Source organism: Xyrauchen texanus, chromosome 50 (genome assembly GCF_025860055.1).
Source record: "Xyrauchen texanus isolate HMW12.3.18 chromosome 50, RBS_HiC_50CHRs, whole genome shotgun sequence".
NCBI lineage: Eukaryota > Metazoa > Chordata > Actinopteri > Cypriniformes > Catostomidae > Xyrauchen > Xyrauchen texanus.
Window position 1 is genome coordinate 7,474,771 of NC_068325.1, and position 24,013 is coordinate 7,498,783.

The following is a 24,013-nucleotide window of genomic DNA, read 5'->3' on the forward strand; positions in this document are numbered from 1 at the left end:
TGCCGCCTCTGGTGAGATACAATTCTTTATTCCAAATGAATTCCCCAGTCTGACTAACATCACGTTATAAATCTCAAACAACTTTCTTAAGAAAGTTTATCATATATTTACAGAATTATTTATTATAAGCAAATCTATTTGGCAAAGCCATGAAATACAAACCAAATATAAAAGTGAGTGTCTGATCTAACTTATATTCATGAATTACTGTAATAGATTTACAATTTACAATAGTTCTTGCATAATAATAGACTAATAATTGAACTGTTGTACAGTGAGTCTGTACTACTGACATTTCAACTGACTTAATTGTAATGAAAAACGTATCTAATAAACTTATCTATTTAATTTATTTAACTGCCACAATACGATTAATACTAACATGCAGATTTATGACTTGAATTATTCACTTGTCATGAAGGATTAAAAAAAAAAACAGAGCAGATTTTCAACAACTGTACTTCTAAATAAAATAAACTAATATAACATCTAATTATATATATATATATATATATATATATATATATATATATATATATATATATATATATATATATGCTTGTAATTTGCAAACCAACCCCAAAACAGGCAATGTTTTGCAAGGGCCATCAGTGTGACAAAGCAGACTGGTTCATATGTCCTGTGCAATGTTGACATGTGGATTAAAAATTAAGCTTTATTTATTTTAATATCAGTCCTTCTCTATCAGGATCTCAAATGTGAATAAAGTAAAAGTCTTGTACTATAAGATGCTGTTGTGTCTAAAGAGAGATTATGAGAGTTTAACTAGAACATTATCACAACAACAGCCATGTAAGAAGAATATGTGATTGAACAGTGTCATTGTTGGAATCTTTGTTACACACTAGTTGTCAGACTAGTTTTAAAGCTGTCCTGTGTTTGTTGTAGAAATAGTTTCTATGGTCTGTCACTTTCAGAATGTCAGAGATCAGAGGAGCAGGGTGTTAATCAATTTGCAACAAGACTAATAAATGAATCAAATAATAGATTCATAAAATGCAGATATTAATACACTAAAACATGATGTGAATAAAACAGGTGAATTAACTGGTTTGATCAGGTAGAAATAGTTTTTTTTTTTTTACAGAGTAATCAGGAGACAAAGTAAAACTGAAAGCAGGATCAACACAAATAATAAACAAATATGAATCATAGCCAAATAACGATAGGGTGAAAATTCAGTTTAATAGTCATCCTTTATATTATAGCAAGCAGGAAATGATACACACATGAGTTCAGTGAGTATGCAAAACAGTCTAGGAGTTGTGATTTACATACTCTTTAAAGTAGTATGGATACATGATAGAATAAACCCAGTGAATACATTTAACAAAAGTTACAGTATTGAACCAGAATACACTGCATGAAACAGAACTACTGTCAAATGGTATATTTTTACACTTTACAAATGAATTAAAAGTGTAATATAACTGATGATGTTAATTCTTAGCAGTCAAAAAAGTGAAGAATGCGACATTAAAACTCCCGACTGACATTAAACTTTTGGTCCATTCATCACATTAGAAATGGAAGGGAAGGTCAAGCACATTGCATCGATGGTTTCTGTGATCTGGTTGAATAATGAACCTTTTTTGCACTGTAGCAGGTCATCTTGGTTTTCCATGCAAATAGAAAATTAGCATACTGCTGAAGTTTGCTACCCGGAATTTTGTTGTCCCCAACTGCTGTATTTTCATTTAAGAAACACAACATCCAAACTAAAATGCAACTTAAACAGAGATCCAATATATACCAGCATGATACAAATGGAAACAAAACTCGGCAGAATATTCAGTTTACACATTTGACATTTAAGAGCAGATAAATCAATAGGGCAAACACTTGTGCTGTAATAAGAACATTGAAGAAAACAAGAGACAACTGGGAATAATCGATCTGGACATGAAACACTCAAAATAAAAGTATTCACATATACAAGTATACACATGCAAGAAAGAGTCCTGAAAGTGTTAAAGTGACAGCCTTTAACCTTAATTATTGATCATCAGTTATGATTTATGAGTTTTATGTTTACATTCATGTTTACATATTTGATTAGTTTGTTATGTGCATAAATCTTGCAGAGCTTGATCAATTGTCTTATTAGTCTTCAATCTAACAGCAATAATAATGTGGATGTAACAATGTTCTTGTTGATATTATGGAAAGGTTCATACAGCCTTGACAATGCATTCCTAAACAGGTTCTGTAAGTCAGTCATTTGGCTTGATGTTACTAGAAACAGAAACGGTTGCTGAGCCCATCTAACAATTGAGGTGTTCCACATCATATCTAATGATGTCAGTGATATAAATATCAATTGTTACAAAAATCATTTAAAAAGAGAGCATAGGCTTATTAATGTTGTAACAGCAGAATTTAAGGCAAACTTCATAAAGTGCATGACAACAAATTAAAGTTCAAGTAGACGCCATAGAAAGAGAAATGATAAATTCTATAATACAGCGATCCCCACCACTAGATCACAATCATTATTCTCATCAGCCAATCGCAAGATCATACGGCGAATATATAAAAGGGGCTATAACCTACACTTTTAATATTTCTTTCTCGCTGAGATCCACTTATGATGTTAGTAAATGTCACATTTTATTTTTGGATAGTTTTTCACCCGGTCTCTGAACATTGAAATGAACGGACCACTTCTTGCAGCTCTGTCTAAAGAAATGTATGTGAACAAGACATACTAGCATTTTCTCACAGGCTTTTAAAGGCATTTTGCATGTTATGTGACAGGTGGCAAGCTTTTCCTGAGATCGTGCCATCTATGCTACGTTCACACCGGACGCGAATAGCGCGTCAGGCGCGAGTGATTTCAATGTTAAGTCAATGCAAAGACGCGTTACGCGCGTAAAAAATTCCTGCGGCGCGAATGAGGCGTAGAGCGCGGCGCGGTAGACGCGAATACGCCTCATTCGCGCGTCAAGTTCGCGCGAATTGAGCGTCTGGCGCGTTACGCGCGAATGGTGCATTTTGTGCATTCACGCGTTTGACGCGAATTCGCGTCTGCCGCCCGAGTTGAAAAATCTGAACTTTGGCGTCAATTCGCGCCGCGTTAACCAATCAGGAGCCTAGCTGCCTGCTGCCCTCCTTCCTCTTCTCCTATGCCATTCCCTGTGGCTCTTCCGCCTTCCAAGCGAGGTCCTTTTTGTTCCTGTCTCTTAATGTAAATAGTGTGCACATATTGTTCATTTTTTTTTCAGTTCATATTGTTATTTTATATGTTTTGCCTAAATAATTTTTTTTACGTTTTGCCTAAATATGTTTTTTAATGTTATACCTAAAATTACTTCATATGTTTGGCCTCAATAAATTATTTTTGTAATATGACTAAATGCCTGGTGTGGTTCTAATGCACAAACAAAGCAAATCTTTTATCACATAACTTGATTTCAATATATGAGACATTTTGATTTTGTATTGATTGCTATTTATTCCATATCTAAATCTAGATTATATGAAACATTATTATTGTAATGTAAAGACAACCAACATTAGTGTCTGGACAGTGTTGAATAAGGAAAAAAACACAGGACAGGTTAATTACTTTTTGAGGCTGGCTCCATTTATCATCAAAACAAAAATAAATAAATAATTTAACCTGATATACTACCATGGAAAACCTGACGTTTTTAAAAAGTCTCAACTTAATAAATGTGCATGTTGTGGACCTGACATCCTGGAACTGGGGCTGACAACCTGGGAAAAAAAATACAAAATATATTAATAATGGACTATTTTTAGATAGTTTAGCTCTTTATAGGTTTGTGGGTGGCTCTTAAAAGAGCCGTTGTGGGGAAGTCATGAGGAGGACTTCAAACGCTACTCGGTCGGCTGCCATGGTACTGCTCCCTCCACGAGAAGTGTGCCATGAAGACATCCCTCACCCGAGTGCCTCTCTGGAGGAGTTGTTGTCCACAACCCGACCCAGACCTGGCAGTGGCTCCTCTCCAGCATGTCCGCGCCTGGCTCTGGAGAGGCGGTAATTGAAGACACGCCAGTCATCAGTGGTGGGCACAGCCATGTACTCCTCCACAAGACAGTCCCAGATTGCAGTCACAACCTGGTGGACGATCTGGCTCAATGTTGAGACACCAACCCTGAAGCTGGACGCTATGGTCCTGAATGAGTCCCCTGTGGCAAGAAACCTAGAAAATATTTTTATAAGTACACTTGTAGTTACATATTCAACTATATACAATAACCAGTCTGTTTTACTTTAATGCACCATATTTGTTTGTTTGCTAGCAATTTTGCAAGCAATTTAACAAAGTTTTGAATCTTCAAAACAAAAGGGTATATGTGTATATGGTTTAAATCACTAGTGTGCCAATAACCAACTGATTATCAAAAGAAAGAGTAACGTTACTACAATTGCTTACAGATAGAGACATGACAGTATCATTTTTAGGTTATAGCAGTTAACCGAGTAACGTTATCACTAGAAAGAGCACTACATATTGCTTACAGATAGAGACATTATCACGTCTGCCAAAATAATATTTTATTTTTTTGGTTAACGTTACAGCAGTTAACTGAGTATCACTAGAAAGAGCACCAACAGTGGTATCCGTACCACACAGTTTGAAAAACATTGCTAGCATAGCGTAAATTAACATATATTTAATATACTGTATTTAACATTTTATATACATTTACTAACCGAAGACAGATGGACAGGCGCTCCGCAGCTGGGATAGAGCCTGTATCCTCGCCCGATCGCGGGACAACAGGTCATCAAACTGGGCGCTGGACAAGCGGAAGTACCGCTGAAAGCGGCCGTCATCCAGGCGCAGCTCCTGGAGCAAATGATGAAATTCGCCGAACTGGGAACGCCTCGAGGGTCTGGTGGACCTAAGTACGGGCGACGACGACCCATACGCCGCTGTTCTGCTCTCCAGAGCAAATACAGAGCGGTGACTCTCTCCACGTAATGCTCGATCAACATCAGCCATCTTGTAAAAAGATGGCCGTCAACGAATTTCGCTTCTGACGCCGCCACGCTGTAGAATTTCGCTTCAAACTTTTGTTTTTTACGCGCGTCAATTTCGCTCTTGACGCGCGAATGGATTCAAAGTGGTCAAGCGTATAACTAGACGCGGTAGGCGCGAATTTGACGCGCTATTCGCGTCCGGTGTGAACGTAGCATTAAGCCCCACTCACACGCCAGTGCTTTTATCGCTTGATGTCAATAGTAAGTGTTCGTACTGCAGATGGCTCTTACAATATTGGTGGACAGCAAAGATTAGATATATTGCTAGTAAAACAAAAATATCTTTCTAATTTCACTAGAAATAAGTTTACTTGCTGCTTAAAAAAAAATTACCATTCTTTAGGGAAAGATTTTTATAAAACTGCAGCAGTGTTTAATTCATTCTATCAAGAACAAGATCAATCACATGAGAGGCGGTCCAGCACAAACACACTGATGCCCGCAGAAACTGCTTCAGCTCAACGCAAGAGAGTAAAAACATGCATCTCTCTAATAGCAATGATGCTATTACTCTAAATAAATGTTATTCCATGTTGTATGCCATTAATAGATAGTTAACAAAACTAACTAAATAAAATAACATTTATTTCTCCAGTAAATAGTTTAACCACAAATTGAACTAAATAAATGTGATTGGTGGACAGAAATGTGCCGTCTCTATTCCACATAGAGTATATAAGACTAAATATTTCTATCTTTCATGGTGCGTGCAGCATTGTATGGGGAAAAAAAATTGTTGACTGTATGTTTCTTCTTTTTATAAAATAAGAATAATAAAAAAAAGTGAAATAGTTATAATCATGGTATTCCTGTTAAGACTGTTATTTCAGTGGCTTTTTTTCACATATTAGAGTTTTAAACAAAAAATGGGTAAACTACGTTGAACTATTTAATGAAAAAATGTATGGAATAAAAAAAAACAAAAAAGGTGGGGACCGCTGCTATTGAATGTGTCACTTCTCACTGCTTAATATAAATAAAAAGCACAAAAAAAAATTAACAATATCGCAATCTCTGGTCTTGTTTTTGTTCCTTGATTTCTTTGGCCAGTTATTGGTCTCGCTCTGTAAAACAAAATAATTATAATAAATCTTGAGTCAAAACAATTGAAATGATGAACGCTCAGTGGTAAAGACAACAGCACACTTTAATAATGTCTGTAGAGCATCATGCATGGCATAAATACTGAATTTGGTCAACATCTGCCACATTCACATTTTAAATCATAAACTTCAAAATCAAGAACTTTGAGTAAATCAGTTCTTACACACCTTTAATTATGAGATTTACAGTCACATGATAGACTGCAGGAGGTATGAAGCAAGTGTACAGGCCGGCATCAGTGAGTTGAAGTTTTCTGATCTTGATGGAGTAGTTTCCGTTTACATACTCTTCAGGAAAAGATTCAACTCTAGTGTTGTGCTTTACATCATCTGAATTACTGCCGGGACTAAACTCATAAACAGGATTTTTGTCATTGTATATCCAATGCACTGTGTCAACTTCTCTTTTATCTCCAGTGTAAGAACATGGCAAGACAGCATAGTCTCCAGTGGACTGTTTAACTGTGACCACGTCGCCTAGAGTCACTGAAAATCAAGATAACTTTAAAATAAGGAAACACAGTTTGGCATTTCTGCATGAATTTGCCATTATTTAAATAAATGTAGTTTGTTTGTAAGTTTCTTACCTTTAGGAATGAAAAATGCCAACAGATAGATCAAGCAATAACTGTAGAGAGAGAAAGACACAAATTATTATTAACTTTAGCAACAAGACAGGTACACAAGGTGAAATAACCAAAATAACCTCATAAATGTTTTTTTCCCTCATAAATGGCCATGATTGAGAAATAACTGACTCAAAGTGTATATTCTCAGAAATATTGTCAGTATTCTCAAAATGTTCTTGTGTATCTTTGGCCGTAATATAAGAGTTATAATAATTATTATATGTTTAACCATAAGCAACAGGCCCGGCTCTAGCTCTGAGATTTAAGGTGGGCCATAGAACCCTCTGAGTGGGCCAAACAGTTGGAGGGGTGGGCGGGGGTGTGGTTGCCAAGGTAGGCCAAGCTCATGATTGCAGACCCCCCTTTGGAACCAGCCTGATAAACAATATGAATGTTATAGTTTGTTGAGTTCAAGTGCTAGATGTAGAAGTTAACACGTTTTGGGGGAAATACAATTTGTAATACTAAAACATCTGAAATTGAACAAAAAACTCTCACCTAATCTCACTGCTTACCTCTGTTTTTATTATTATTATCACTTTAAGAGTACAACAAGTCAATACTCAACAGTTAAAAAATGTCAGTTTAATGTTGACAAAATGAATGAAAACTTTTAACAAATTAAATCTTGAGAGCCTTGCTTATACCATATTGAAATTGTATTACATATATAATTTAGAGATGTGGACTCAATCCGTTAAAATGCGTATTTTGTACGCATTTTACCATTATTATATGTAGGGTAATTTGCATGCATGCTAAATTAAGGAGGGAATCTAGGGTCTTGAAATATGTGAGCTATGAACTAAATAAAACTGTCCTTATACTACATTATTATGTATTGAAATATATAATGGAATTATTCACGTTTGACAACCATTCTAAATTAGATAAATGACAAATAATTAGATTATTTGTCTGAATAAGATTCTCCCCCATTGAAACCGTAATATATCAATTTCAAATAATAAGTCTAGTTTTATCCGCTCACACTTTCTATTGTAAGGAATTATCTTTAATAAGGGAATTTTGATTAATTCACTTATTGGAGTAATATTATTCTCATGGCTTAATGAGAATAATATCACACATATTCAGGTACAGCGTTGAAGCGAAATCTTTTAGAAACAGTGACGAGATTATTTTATCATAAGATACCACAGTCAAATCATCTTTGAATACAGACAAATTTTATTGCTATTCTAAACATAAATCTAATCTAACACATATATACATGAGACTTGTTGGTGAGTAGTGACAGAATGTGAAATAAATTATCAATACAGTGAAAAGGAACTTTATGGAGTCTATCGACAATGCCTTAAAAACCAATTATCCTCATTTGAGCAACATGTTAAAATGAATAAAGTAGTTTGGAAATTCCCTGCATTTTGAAAATGGTATAAGCAAGATTGTATCAATTTGTGAATTGTGCCTGTGTAGCTCAGCGAGTATTGACACTGACTACCACCCCTGTAGTCGCAAGTTCGAATCCAGGGTGTGGTGAGTGACTCCAGCCAGGTCTCCTAAACAACCTGGAGAATTTTAGGGTATGTGTAACATTTGGTGAATTGGAGTGGAAGACAGGAGGAGATGCAGGAGTAGAATCTTTAAATCCTTTAATAACATAAACTGGAGTGGAACATACGCTGGAGTGGAACAGACGCACATCCCAGGAGGATGATCCGGGGGCCTAGGGGGTGGCCTCAGGGCTGGGAATTGGTCCGGGGGCCTGGAGGGTTGCCCCAGGGCAGGGACTGGAGGGCTGGGGGGTGGCACCAGGGCAGGGATTGGGTCTGGAGGCCTTGGGGGTGGCCACAGGGCAGGGTCTGGATCTGGAGGACTGGGGTGTGGCACCAGGGCAGGTACTGGGTCTGGAGTCCTGAGAGGCGGCCACAGGACAGGGACTGGGCCTGGAGGCCTGGGAGGCGGCCACTGGGAAGGGACAGGGCCTGGAGGCCTGGGAAGCGGCCACAGGGCAAGGACTAGGTCAGGAGACCTGGGAGATGGCTACAGGGCAAGGACTAGGTCAGGAGGTGGAGCCTCTGGAGGAGACTCTGGGGAAGTGGGCAGCGCCACAGAAGACACATAGGGTGGAGCCGTAGAAGGCGGAGTGATCAGAGGCTCGGGACTTCGAGCCGTGGAAGAGAGTACAATCTGAGACTGGGGAACGACCCCCGTGGTCGGGGGCACTGGCAGAGACTGGGGAACGACCTCCGTGGTCGTGAGCAGCGGCAGAGACCGGGGAACGACCTACAAGGTCGTGAGCACCTGCAGAGACTGGGGAACGACCTCCGTGGTCGTGAGCTCAAGTAAAGACTGGGGAGAATGTTTCCTCTTACTTCTCTTGCTCCTTCAGCCAGCAGGGAACGTGGTTATGGGTAGAGTTGAGGCTACAGGCCCTGGCTTTCGGACGTTCGAGGCTACAGGCATGGGCTCGCTAACCGCGGCAGGCATGGGTTCACTATCCGTGGCAGGCATGGGCACTGGCTTGCTAACCGTGGTCGCTACTGATGGCTGCGGCAGGGAATCACCACCAGAAACAGGAGAGGGAGACGACAAATTGTTTAATTTGCCACAATCAACAATTATCCAGAAAATGCAACAAGTGAACTGTGATTGGTTGTTTTACATGGCAATCAGATGACCACTCTTTGTGTAATAGAGTAATTAGAAATTGAAAGTGAATTTGGAGTGCTGTAAATATATCAGCACATGTTACCAGACCGAAACCAATGCAACACATATTATTCTGTGCACTAGATTAAATTTGTGGAGCAGCTCAGAACCGCCTCACATGTCCTCACTCAGAACAGAGCGGAGCGCCGCTGCTGCATAGCTGTGCATGAAACGCTGGTGCACATCTTAGACGATATACCACTACTTTGTCTGGTTAATTCCTACCAAGAGTAACAAACTGCCCAATGACATAAATACCTGTGAGAACAGGTCAATTATTCACAGAGCTAAGATAGCACACGTACATCTCCCAAGATGTCTGTTTAATAGCATTACATCTGGAAAGCATCACAATCCAGGTCTCAACGCTAAGGATTTTTTCTACTGGCCCGGTCGGGCCAGTGCTTCACACTTTTGTGCACATGCCACATTATGTCAAAAGCATAGAATAGCGATTATTTCAAATGTCATTTAAATAATAATAATTTTTAAAATAAGCTTTTGGGATTTTTGGGAGTTATCTGCGTATATTTGTGTGGATGTATATGGTCTCGTTGCTATGTCAGGCTGGTTGGGATGCTTAAACACAAGAATGCTTTTAAACACCACATTGGTGGTTTCCGGGAAATCAAGCTATGATTGGCTTATTTGTCTCTTCATATTAAATGGTGACTAGGGATGGCCGGATCGATTCTACAAGACTCATTCAAACAAGAGGGTTCAGCGCCTTGTTCTGTGACAAAACAGCGCTGTCCATCTTGCTGCTGTCATTTGATATCTGATGTTGATGTTTTTAAAGTTGAATTGGCTTAAGTAGCCTAAAATCTAAAAATATGGTCGCTGGTTCGATCCCCACGGCCACCACCATTGTGTCCTTGAGCAAGGCACTTAACTCCAGGTTGCTCCGGGGGGATTGTCCCTGTAATAAGTGCACTGTAAGTCGCTTTGGATAAAAGCGTCTGCCAAATGCATAAATATAAATATAAAATCTCAAAAATAGCTCTTATTCAGTTGAGATAACATTAGTAGTTAATGAACATGTTGCCAGTTTAGTTATTTGACCGTCGAGGGTTATTTGATCAGTGATCAGAAAATAGAGATGCCCATCCTGCTGATTTCCTTCCATGTCTGATTTTGTTGGTTTTAGGGCTGTTGAGAATACTTTTAGTTTTTGACTGTGTAGGATTATTCTGTTCAGAAGGCTAATAGTTTCCTATACCATTTTTCTATACCATGGAATCCATTGATTTACTACAGTAATATTGTAGTTGTAACCATGGTTAATTGTGTGGTAACTATGGTTTAACTAAATACCATGGTTAAACTATATGTAGTGTATTAATGTAGTGTAATGGTTAGTTTTTGTAAGGGTAAACAAAACAGAATTCTAATCATTTTCTGTTTAGGCAAACAATTAAGAAAATGACGACTTGAATAATGACTAAAAATATTATTTTAAATTACCCATTTTATCCAAGTAATCGCAAAAAAATCATTTAACAGAAGTATCGGTATGGAAGATATTGGATTTGAAAATCTTGGTATCGGACCGAAAAGAAAATAAGTGGTATCGCCCATCCCTAATGGTGACTGCAAAAAGTACTTCAACAAAAAATATACACACTTCACATCTAAAAACTGAGGGAAATGTCACTGTAAGGTTAGCTGTAGAGGACTTAACTCGTATTAAGTCCTGTGAACAACTGCTTGTTTCGATAGTATGTGAAAAAACTTTATGCTTTGCTGTGTAGTATGTGCACAACTACAAGACAAAAGATTGCACGAATATCTTTGCGTAGGCCTCATATGTAAGAACCATTGTGTTTACAATTGTACTACAGTATATTTGTCATGTGATCGTTCAGAAGGCCCCAGTCGATTTATTTCTCGAAACTTCTGGTTTGGCTCTCTGAACTATAATAATTATTATTGTTATTATTAAAGTGAACCAATCTGCCTAAATTTTGACACGTCATTCGGAAGCATTTAACTTACCTGATGATCATGGTGAATTAATATTCGGAATATAATATAAACTTGAATATAAAAATGTGGCTAAAATTCACGTTAACAAGCTTTGTTTTGAAAAGGCGGCATAAAATTCTGGCTTCCGCATCCACCTCCTACACTTACGTCATACGAATTTACCGTACTGTTACTAGTACAATAGCGTGGCGGTTCACTTGCGACGAGACAAGAGGCCGTTCTTTTTGAGTGGATGTCTATTGATGAGATGCTTCCTGACGCTGAATAAATTGCTTTTGCAAATTTTAAGGAAAAAGTTAATCACTTAATAAATTAGTCCTCTAGATGCCTGTCTGTTAATATTCATCAAAAATCGTCTCGGAGTGAACTATGCGTGGAGTTTACTATATTAAAACAGCTGTTTTATAAGGGACGGCACGGGCAATTTTGCGACAGACAGGTGTCAGTATACGGTTCTTAGCAATGATTTGTATTGTATCCGCAAACTGTGACTTGCTGTCGTAACAAGCTAGTTGACGACACGCTCCGTATGCTATGGTAAAAAGAAACGATATTATTATATTTGGTAACAAGAAACGATATTATTATATTTGGTAACGAAGATCTCTGGTCAGAGGTACCTCGCCATAATATTATAGCCTGGGTGCGCTGTCTTGTTCTTAAAGCTACACTATGTAACTTTTTTTTGTTAATAAAATGTAAACAAAATATATAAAGTGTATTAAAAAAAATATACAGTAGGTTGTATTGTAGAGAGAATATAATTTATGACAGTCCAGTGTGAGATAATAAGATTAATAAAGTGCAGTGCTGATGTATATTGATCGTGAGAGATCAAGTGTTCAAAAGTCTGATTGCTTGGGGGAAGAAGCTGTCGTGTAGTCGGCTGGTGCGGGTCCTGATGCTGCGATACCGCCTGCCTGATGGTAGCAGTGAGAGCAGCCCATGGCTTGGGTGCCTGGAGTCTCTGTTGTTCCTCCGAGCTTTTTTCACACACCGCCTGGTATATATGTCATGGAAGGAGGGAAGCTCACCTCCGATGATATGTCTGGCAGTTCGCACCACCCTTTGCAGGGCTTTGCGGTTGAGGGCAGTGCTGTTGCCGTACCAAGCAGTGATGCAGCCAGTCAGGATGCTCTCTACAGTACTGGTGTAGAACCGTTTGAGGATGTGGTGGTTCATTCCAAACTTCCTCAGCCGTCTCAGGAAGAGGAGGCGCTAGTGAGCCTTCTTTACAACGGCCTCAGTGTGGACAGACCATGAGAGTTCCTCAGTAATTTGGACACCGAGGAACTTGAAACTGCTGACTCTCTCCACCGGTGCTCCATTGATGGTGATGGGGCTGTGTTCTCTGTCTTCTTCCTGAAGTCCACTACAAGCTCTTTGGTCTTATTGACTTTGAGGGAGAGGTTGTGCTCCTGACACCAGCGTGTCAGAGTGTGCACCTCCTCTCTGTAGGCATCATTGTCAGTGATCAGACCTACCACCGTCATATCATCAGCAAACTTAATGATGTCATTGGAGCTATGTGTTGCCACACAGTCATGTGTGTTTAGGGAATACAGGAGTGGGCTGAGAGCCATGCAGGGCTCCAGTGTTGAGGGTCAGTGATGAGGAGATGTTGCCTATTCTAACCACCTGACGTCTGATTGATAGGAAGTCCACTTTGGTTATCACTTTGATAAACATATAATAATTATGTATATTTTAGAGCTGTCAGGATGGATTTCATGGGAAATTGCAAACATATGTCATTTACATCTGCGTGTTCACATCGTATCCGTACACAGAGAAAATAAGCTCCAGCTACTGTAGCGCGTGTATGGTTTGGGAGTAACATGAAGCTGAAAGTTTGTTGTTCACAACGAATGAGATAAATTTACCATGGATCATTCAAATCAGCAAACCTCAGAGGAATCACCAGTTGTAAAAACAAAGAAACCCTGAACAGAGCAGAGTCTACAAGCAAAAGGGAAAGCACCAGAGTTTAATAAAACCTGAATCAACATCAGCTTGGCTTTTCAATGGTGGCGACAACTGAAAGGATTTAAAAGCAACCCAGAGATTTCTTCTTACTCATCATGTAAGATATTTTATTGATAGGGTTTATGTATAGTTGTGTAATCGCACTTCTGTTTGTGTATAGTGAAATACAATAATTACACTGTAATCGGTGCAGAACTTTTCACTTGCTAGCACACATGTGTATTTTTCTTTATAACTGCAATAATTTATATAAATAAATTATTTCATCGTAGGCTTGCCAAGGACATGTGAGTCTTGAAATTATGTTGACCATTGGTTGGTAGCAATGAAAATCTATAAATCAGTTTCTACCTTGGTCTATTTAGCCAGAATATCCTGCAGTTATAAAAACTATAAAACGTTTGACCTTATCAGACTAGCAAATGTTGCCTAACTTTTGTTTTATTTCAAAACATCAGTTTCCAATAAGTCAAAACAACAGCATAAGATATGGCACATACCTGCTCAGATGACATGTTTTCAGATATCTGTATTTTCCTATCTTTCATTATTTATTTGTCCATTCGCTCTGACATGATGTCCTGTATCCATGTGTACACCGATGCCTAGAACCGCATTCATCCACACAGAGGAGCCGAGCAGAAGCTCAACTTGTGTCATTACCAAAAAAAATTATTCCGCAAGACTTATGTGGTTTTATTTTTTAACTGCTAGAAGGCCAAAAGTTACATAGTGTATCTTTAAATATTCTGAAAGAACATAAAGAGATAAAATAGTGAATAATTGTAGCGCTTAAATAAGCTGTCATCAACCATAAAGATGCACGTGAGTACATTTTGGCATTATGAACATTGCTATTAAATAATTTCTGAGGACGTGTACTGCTCAGAATAGAGCTAGAACAAAACGTCCACATATCGTCAAATAATGTTTACCACAGACTTTATTTTACACATTAGTTGAAAAACCTCGTTATAAAAACCCATAGGAAAATCCAGAGGGAACTCAAATTAGACTCCCGGGTTCACCTACAAATTTACATCACGGTTGAACAGGTCTATTACAGTAAATCTAACATGACGTAAACACTGCACAGAAGTAACGCTATGCGAAATGTGTGAAAACTGAATCTGCTGAATGTCTTATTGACATCCGAGAGGAAACAGTTTATAGACATATTGCAGATGATTAAACAATGTAAAATATATATCTTCCCGATGTAAACACACACATAGCTGATAGCACATGTACAGACGTCTATTTGATATGTGTGTTTACATCTGTTAACATATTTTTTACATTGTTTGCTAATTTGTAATATGACTATAAGGTGTAAGGTATGTCAATAATATGTCTAATGTAACCCAGCTTGAGAATCTGACCAACAATCCCTCTACTTCCTTCTACAGGCCAGTAATGGTAGGACGACAACTGAGAACAGCAATGTTAACATTTACTTGAGCATTAAGGTGATATAAATGTATACACAGAGCTAGTCCAAGGTTGCTTTAGCTGATCTGACTTGGATGCAGTAAATGGACTGAGAAAAAAACTGCGTGGAAATTCAGAGTAATGACAAACAATCAGCAGTTTCAAATATCAAACAGATTAAAACAACACCATAAAATTCAATGTAAATAAAAAACTATACTGAAATACAATGCAATATAAAAATCCGATAGCATATTTGACTTTAATTTTAGAATAGCATGTTGTTGTAAATATTTACTGTATGAATTGTGAACTTGTTTTACTTGTGTTGGTCAGATTGTACAATATGATTCTATTTCAGGTTCTCTGCTTTCAGAAACACTGTTACAAATTAGCACAATATGTTACATTTTAAAAAAAATGATATAACATGAACATATACAAATTTATTCAATAAGCGCACTTATTAAAGCAACGATGGTTATGTGCAGGCCCAGAGAGAATCTACTGATTTGAGATTTATTTGAGATTTCAGTGGAGTTCTGTGTGAACCTGGTGATGGTGAATAAGGATTGAAAGGGTTGGGCTGTAATAGAATACATGTAACAATGTTACATATTCAGAAGTAACTGTATTCAGCCCTTGTTGCGTATTCAAGCACCTACATGTATTCAGAATACAGTTACTTAATAACATTTTTTAGAATACTTTTAGACTACTCTCATAACAAACACAAATAAGGCAAATGTGAATGAAAATGATTGTCAATCAAGTAAAAAACAGTTTATTTGAAAAGCGCACAAGCACACTACACACTTGCTCTCTCTTCTTTTAGAGCAGCAGCAGCAGCAAGGTGTGTGATGTGTTGCATGTTTGCACTAAAATAGGCTAATTTGAAAACACTAATTCAGGTTAAAATCGTAAAATCGCGGGTTGTGTTTTTGGGATACTTTATAAATGGACCCTGAACACCAAAATCTGATGATAGGCACTAAAGAATGGAAATGCAATGTCTTCATGTTTAATGATTCCTGGATTGAATTGCACGGCACACCTTAACAATCAGTGCAGTCAGCTGTGCAGTGTCAATGCAGTCGGCAACATTATTTCCACAAATATAACATTCACGTGCTTGATGTTTCCCACGATTGTTGTTGTGCAAATACATACGGCGCTCAATAAGCATTTGGTAAGTCACGTCCACATCAGAAACCTCCCAAATAAAGAAATGTTGAGAAATAGCAGTTATTAATACTATGAACAGGTAAAATATGTGAGAAAGTACTGCAAAGACTGAAAGAGGGAAAAAGGACTTGAAGTAGATCAGAAATTTTCCAAACGATAACAGAAAACCTTGTGTAAATAACTTCTAAATGTGTGGTTTATACATTATGCTTGTTCAGTGTGACACATAGTGTAACATACAGGCCTTTTAATATATATCACTTTTTTTTTTAAAACTTAATACGATGTGGTTCTCTAAAATATATAACAACAATAAAAATCAAAAAGAGTAAAAGAATCAAAAGCACCCAAAAATATAAGTGTTGGTAGTGAAAGAGATAGAAAATAAAAACAATAAATAGGCCTTAATATGGAAATATGTAAGCAAGCCTAGTTAAAATCATTCATTTACTACATTGTTATCACATGATCTCACTATTTTATTTAATTTGTGCACATGGCATCCAGTTATCATCTCGAAAATAAATATGGTTTATTTGCATTTCTGATCTAATTTGTGTCAAGAATGTTGGGCCTCATGTATTCAGATACAAGTCAAAGGCAGGCCTAACAGTCATAAATCCTGACTGAGGCCTACAAACACATAAATCTTACTGATTAAAACTGTGCCAAAACAGACTACAAATCCCATGATGCCTTGCTCACTTTACACCTATGTGTGAAATTCCAAAGGATCGAACTCTCAACTCCTATTGGATGAGGTGCTCAACAGAACACCCCTCAACCATGATGTCATCGGGAATAGAAATACCTCTGAGATCCTTCTGGGCATTGCTTCCTGCAACTTTTCCTACCGTGAGTAGACGCAGTTCATGGCTGCTCTCAGTTGTAGCCTCGTCGCACAAGAAAGTAACGTACCTCTTGAAACTGGTCATACAATCTCGCTGGATGAGTTGCAATTTCTCTATGTTCCACAGAACATCCAAAGGAGATAGCCGAGCAATCCACATCTTCATCTGTTTGCCTGCAGAATGGAAGAAATACGATTTCTCATTCCTCTTCAACCATGTCGATGTAACTGATGTCTCCGCCAGCCCACCGAGAATCAGCAGCCGTACCGCCTGACAACAGAGTGAGGAAACGGCCTCCCATCATCACCTGATCCTCGGGGAACTGAGTTGGAGATAAAGAACGGATGAACACACATTCTACCTGCGTCCTCACGCGATCCAAGTAAGAGGTTTATGTCTGGGCAGAGATAGAATATTATAGTGTTTTATTCTTGTGTATCAAGGTTATTGCTCGTACAGTTTATGGACTGCCAAGTCCGATCATGGCTGCTAAATAATACTCAAGGTATTAATGTAACATACTGTTATCACAAATTAGATTTTGCTGTGTTGTAATCCAACCACGTTGGACTGTTGTGTATTTTCACCATCGCAGATGAGACCGGCACACTGAGTTTATCCATTAAAGAATGAAAGACCGCAGGATGATTTATGAGCTGTTCACCACATTTCTGTGTGATAAACTAACAGCCACCTTCCCTCCCACGATGGCGAAACCGGCTTCAGTGCCACCACTTTATTCTCTCTCTCTGTCGTTCTAACCGCACACACACACACACACACAACCCCTCACAAACATTTGGCTAGTAGATAACTTGATGATAAAGCTCAGCATTGTCCCCAAGTTATCGTACAAGCAGAGACACGTGGTAAACAGGCAAACGCCATTAACCGGCTTCTCTCCTGTCACATTCGTGGCACATTCGCAGCCATATTTTCTGGCCGGAAATATTGCATGACTTACTCTCCACGAGAGTCACATCCGCCATTTTGTGTGAGTCACTCCTTACACACACACACACACACACACACACACACACACACACACACACACACACACACACACACCTTCCTCTCATGTGTTATAGGCTTATTTTGGTTACCAGATCTAATCATGTCACTGTTTAGTTTGTAGTTGTAAGATGGAAGTTATTATTCCCTGATTCCAGGGTGGTGCCTCGGCGATATTAATAATTATTGATATTATATTGATTTTGATAATTGATAATTATCTTTGAAGGTTGTTGAATTCAATAGGCTTAATAAGCTAGTGTTAATTCTAATCAATGTTCCATTGATTTGAATAATTAATGATTATCTTTGATAATAATTAATATCCTATTGAATTTGATAACTGATTGTTATCTTTGGTGATTGTTGATTTAAAGGATTAAAAAGCTATCATTAAAACTAATTCTATTCAATGTTCTATTGGTTTTAATAATTGATAATTATCTTGATAATAATAATAATAGCTAATAACCAAACCTGCTCCTGAATGTAGTGTAAAATGTATTAATCTTTGTCAGTTCAATCAAATAATGAGTTATGAAAAAGATTCAAATGTTGTTAAAATATTGTAGTTGAGCACAAACTGTCTTCTGTTTTTCTTCCACCCTCCAAAAACAAACATTTATGTCCACATCTAAATAAAAGAACAAGCTTTTCAGATTAATTTCGATTAGTTAAAAGTGCAGATGTAGCAGTTCAGATAAGATAATACTGACATATCACATGTAATTCTTCCAATTGTGTGTTGCCTTTATAAAGATGTATTCTAAAAGTATTCTTGTATTCTGAATATGTTTTATGTACTTTATACTGTGTAATACATTTTATGTGACATATTCAGAATACTTTACTAAAAACATTTTAAAAAGAGTATTAAGTTGGAAATAGCGTGAACAGTGTGGTCAAAGCAAACTTGACTTAGACTTCCTCTAGTTGATGTGGGTAAACTTTTCCTCTGCTTGCAAGAACAGCAGTAGAGTTCATTAGTCAAGTGTTTTAATCAAGGCAACAGCATGAAGATCATACAGCTGCAACTATGTGAGTTTATTACATTGTTTCATAAATATGAAATGTTTTTGATGGCACTGGTTCACAGATGATTAGCAAATCTTAATTATGTGTTTGATTGTTTTTTAATCTCACAGATCTATTTATATGCTGTCAAGATGAAACAGATCAACTGACAGATTTGGGACAGAATGTGACTATAAACTGTGATCTTGATGAAGGAGTGATTTATTGGTTATTACTGAAACTTCCAGATCCTCCAGTGGTGATATTACGCACTTTGTCAAATACATTTTTATGCTTAAATAAAACATGCAGACACAAATATTCAGTGCAATCTCACCTTCATCTGTTTATAAATAATGTCACCATTGATGATTTGGGAGTTTATTACTGTATGAAGAAAGATTCAGTACCTCCAGAATTCAGCAATGGCACCAGACTCAAATTCATTGGTAAATGCTCCTGCAGTCATCAATGTGTGTTTGTATTCAGTTTTCAGACACAATAATTGTATTAATATGCTTTAATGGAGTAGACTGACTATCATAATACTGTAACAAATTGCACACTTTCTCTTTGCAGAATCAACAACAGAGATCATATTAGTGTCGTGTACTCAACAGAATCTGACAGAAGTGAAAGACATTCATCAGAATCTAACCCTCATATTTGCTCTGTTAACTGGTGTTCTGCTCATTGTGCTCACAGGTGAGTGCTTTTTATTATTATTATTATTATTAATATTGAGGCTCTTTAACTGTAGAAATATTATTTTTTTATATTAGTACAGAAGTGGTTGGTCAGTAAATTTGTCATAATTTGGCAGTTTGTCTTTCCGCTAATTAATATGATTATTTTGGAAATGAAAATCAATAATCTTTATTCGTGTTAAATTTGTATTCACTGTTTATTTAATTCTTAGTTTTTGTTGGTGGAAAGAAAAGATCTGGAGAACAATCACATCTTCATAATACCAATCGACAACAGACACAAGTCATAGATTACAGGCAATTACAGGTGAATTATTTCATTCTTTGTATTATGTGATAATTGGTCATTTGATATTGAAATGTCAGATATTTATTGGAGAGTTTTGCGCTATTATTCAAATAGCATTTATGTGTTATGAAACATCTGCGCTGAATATGCTAATAACGTTTTCCCCCATTGCTCTTTCAGTTTACTGAGGTGAACTTTTCTCAGATACATAAAAAATATTGATCCAGTCGAGTCAGCAGCACATATACTGTTCTACATCTGCCCAAATAATGTACACACGAGTATGACCGACCTGATGACCTCTCTGTTTATCATTTCTTTCACAATGTCATACTGGTAATCTTTTCTCTTTGTTGTTGTTGTTTTTAAAACAATCTTTTAATCTCAGTGAGTCACGTTTTTGATCATTTATTAATTTAAAAGTTCAGTTAATCAAAATGTATCAAAAACATCATCTAAATATCTAAATGTCTTTTGTCTCATGATCTTTGTACTGTATAACAGTTGTATGATGACAATGCTCTTATTGTGCATGTTTCTGTAGATGTACTCTAAAGACGTTTTACATTCAGTATTCTTCATATAGTATATTTATGTATTTTAAACGATTAGTTCACCAAAAAAAATGAAAATTCAGTCATTGTTTACTCACGTTTGTGTTGTTATAACCTCGTATGCAAAGAACTCATGAGCGCGTACAGGAGAATAACGGTTTCTCAACAAATCGAATCTCATTTCTTCAGAACAAGACATGTCACATAAAAGTATCATTCAGAAGTCGAATGAATTATTGTGTGTTCTTTTGAAGCTTGAAGAGATGATCACTAACTGCCATAGTATGACCTCTCCATTTGTGTTAAGAAAACAAAAGAAAGTCATATGGGTTATAACAAAACCAGAGTGAGTAAACAATGACTGAATGTTCATTTTTGGGTGAACTATCTCTTTAAGAAGCTCTTTTTATACTGGGAAGCCTGTTTCTCTAAAACTTATCTTTTGGAAGACTCTTCTGTTTTCAGTAATAATTTACTTAGAAATGACTGGTTGAAACTGTTTGTGACTGTTTGAGAATGTCTTTCCTTCTCTGGTCATTGTGAATAACTACATATCAGTGTGTCAGTGTCTTTCCAGGAAAACAATATCGGTGTAATGACAATAGATTGATAATGTCCGCCTTAAGTTGATAATATCTTTAGCCTCTTTCAATAACATGTTATTTTTTAACAAATTTAAAAGTGTGAAGTTCTGTATTTCATGCTGTCTGATGAGTTTTAAAATGTTGTGTGTGTGTGTTCTGGTTTTTACATACATTATGGGGACATAAATGCCATCACAATGTCGTAAATCCTGACATTTGTTAAACTCTGAGGACACCCCGACTGTCCCTGTAAATCAAATCACTTAAAAAAATTAATTTAAATAAAAATGTAAAAACACATCTTGTGGGTTCAGTTTACCATGTTGAAGAGTCCCACAATGCTGGTCAACAGTTTTTGTGTTTGTGTATTTGGTGCTGGTTCCCTCTTATTTCTAGAGCAAGTCAAAATTTAAATTAAAAAAATTATATATGAAACTGAAATGTGAGAAAGGTACTCAATGCACATGTAACTTCCTCTCATTGATGTGACTCAATTTGAACTGATACTCATGAAACACTTGAAATCTTTGCAGTAGTTTAATGTCAGAGGTCATGAGAAGGGAAGCAAGTGACCTATTAAGTATATTGTAATTAAATACAAATATTTGAAGAGTATTTTATAGCAGGATCACACAAATTACGCTCTGCAATAACATAAAACGGCATGTTGTTTCCTTAAATAGTTTATACACTGTCATGAAATGAATCAGAAATGAGGGAAAATTGTAGCTAATTCAAATTTAAATGGAAAAATCATACAAAGTCTCGAGTCCTCAGTGATAACTTTAAAATATCCTTCACCTTGTTCAAAAGTTGAATAAGATAACCTGTCTGTTACTCTAATATACAGTAAACAGATGGATATGACATGAACATTGGACTTACCCTTCTTTATTACTAATAAATTAATCAAACGTTTCACATCAGAAAGAAGTTTAACTTAAACTCAACCAGAAAGTGTTCCATTGGTTTGGTCACTCGTCAGACAATGAGTTTTACCTTTATCTAGACTGAAGTTTTAACCTTAAACCAAGTTCGTAGTTTTTCTCATGTCTTTATACATTTAAGTATCTCCGTTCTCACCATTTTCCTAACCACAAATAGAAAGTGGCATTGCAGTTTGTCTGCTCTGCATTGATACTCTTTGTTTGTGGTCTTTTGCTCTTTTGTTTAGATCTAAATGTGGGGTTGGCAACCTCAGGCATGTGTGCCACCATTAGCACGTGGATGAGTAATCATTGGCAAACGAGCAATAATGAGAGCGAGGAAAACTATAAAAGCCGACAAACAGTCTGTCTTTTATCTAGTCTGATTCAGACGCGGCGTCAGCCGATTTTGCATTGGCTTCAGCCCCGAATGCTTTGAGTGTAGCCCCAAATGTATTTTGAAAAGTTGACTGACAAATATGAAACCGGACAATAGCCTATGTAAACCCCCGAAATCATAAGTTGCCTTATTTCATTGTGCTTTGGCTTTGCACATACTGCATACAGCCTGTAAATATAGACATCGTCTTAAAAATAATCTAGCCTATAGAATAATTTTTTTTGCTGTCGGTAGCCTATGGGCTACTCCATTTCTTCCTCTCTGTTGAATATGCAGCAGGTAGGGGAGGAGCTTGCACAGTCGTTGACATCAACTAATGTTACTTAGTGGCGAGTTAACAGAAGTTAGCAGGAAAGACAGCAAAAATGAAGCAAATGAGGCTTTGGGAATTTTTCCGAAAGAAGTCAGTGGGTAAGAATTCACATTTGTTTTTGTCCTTAAAGTCTGAAGATCATCATCTGGCTGACTTTCACCCACAGTAGGCAAGTTATTTCCATAGGCTACGTTAGCACTTGGACCAGCGTGCTTATCATCGCATTTGAAGATAAACAACGGCTACACATTTTGAGATAAGTGTGCCCATTTCTAGAAAACTGTAGGCTACATAACCTTGCTATTGTTCATGCAGTAGGTAGCCAGAAACACTAGTTTTATTCCACTGCACTGAATACTTAACTTGTTTATCAGGTGTTGTTTTCTCTAAGGATAACCAATAAGCATTAACATAAAATGTCTGTGTGACTTGTTTTGTGATATTAGTTTGTAGTAAATATACACTTTGATTTGATTAAATGGTTTTGTAGAGGTTAGCAAAGATGAGCAACAGACTGAGGAGCAGCAGCAGCTGTGCCAGAATCAATTAATAAGTCACTTTACTTTAGAGAAAGTTAAAAGTGAAACATTGTTTATCCCAATGATGAACATTGAGAATTATATACAGTTCAATGCCATGGTGTGTCAATTAACTTAGACTAAAGTCATTCATGTATAGCTTTAACTTAGGATCTGCTGCATCATTTTGACTATTTATGTCAAAAAATATAAATTATTTATATTAAATATTTTTTTTTTACCTGACTTTACTCACTATAATATAACTCTTTTGTGATGAATTTATGGTAATGTACATGAAAATTCAAGAATCAACCACTGATCTGCTCTTCCCAATACATTTTCTTCAATGGTATTGGTCAACAATTTGACATTATGTAGCACTTGATGAATTAGTTGTTTGAAGCTGATTTGCAATAAGTTATGTGCTGTATCTGTTCTTTTGTATCACAGATGATTCAGGGAGGAGAGAGGATGTTGAGGATAGTACTAGAGTGGAAGATTTAGGAACTGTAGAAACAGGCCCAGTCAGAGCAAAACTCAAAGAATACCCTCTCACCAGCTTTGGACTACAGAGAAGTGGTTGCTAGTGTGAAAATAAAATGGTCTGGGCTAAGCCCCGGATGTCCTTCAATGCTGGAAACGCCCCTGGTCTGATTATGTCAACAGTTAATCCCAAATGGTCAACATCAGAAGTCCCAATACACTTTACTGCACATAGAAAAAACTTTACAAAGTACAAAATATTTCATAACATCATTAACTGAACATTTCCATGAAACTGAAAGGCTTCTAAGCAAAATAATTTCTGT

The 24,013-nt window shown here is 36.9% G+C and overlaps 1 protein-coding gene across 2 annotated transcripts in view; it reads left to right on the top strand.

Moving 5' to 3' along the window:
- LOC127641112 (uncharacterized) overlaps positions 1-20,212 on the top strand; it is a 30,026-nt gene extending 9,814 nt beyond the window's left edge. The window contains exons 1-5 of one of the 2 annotated variants that reach the window (XM_052123886.1): positions 18,881-18,934; positions 19,042-19,359; positions 19,490-19,615; positions 19,830-19,924; positions 20,087-20,212. In XM_052123886.1, the coding sequence (XP_051979846.1) occupies positions 18,910-18,934; positions 19,042-19,359; positions 19,490-19,615; positions 19,830-19,924; positions 20,087-20,128 (606 nt within the window). In that variant the 5' untranslated portion in view covers positions 18,881-18,909 and the 3' untranslated portion in view covers positions 20,129-20,212. Of the gene's footprint in view, positions 1-18,880; positions 18,935-19,041; positions 19,360-19,489; positions 19,616-19,829; positions 19,925-20,086 lie in introns of those variants that run through there. The other variant, XM_052123887.1, reaches the window with a different exon arrangement.
- Positions 20,213-24,013: the final 3,801 nt, after the last annotated feature.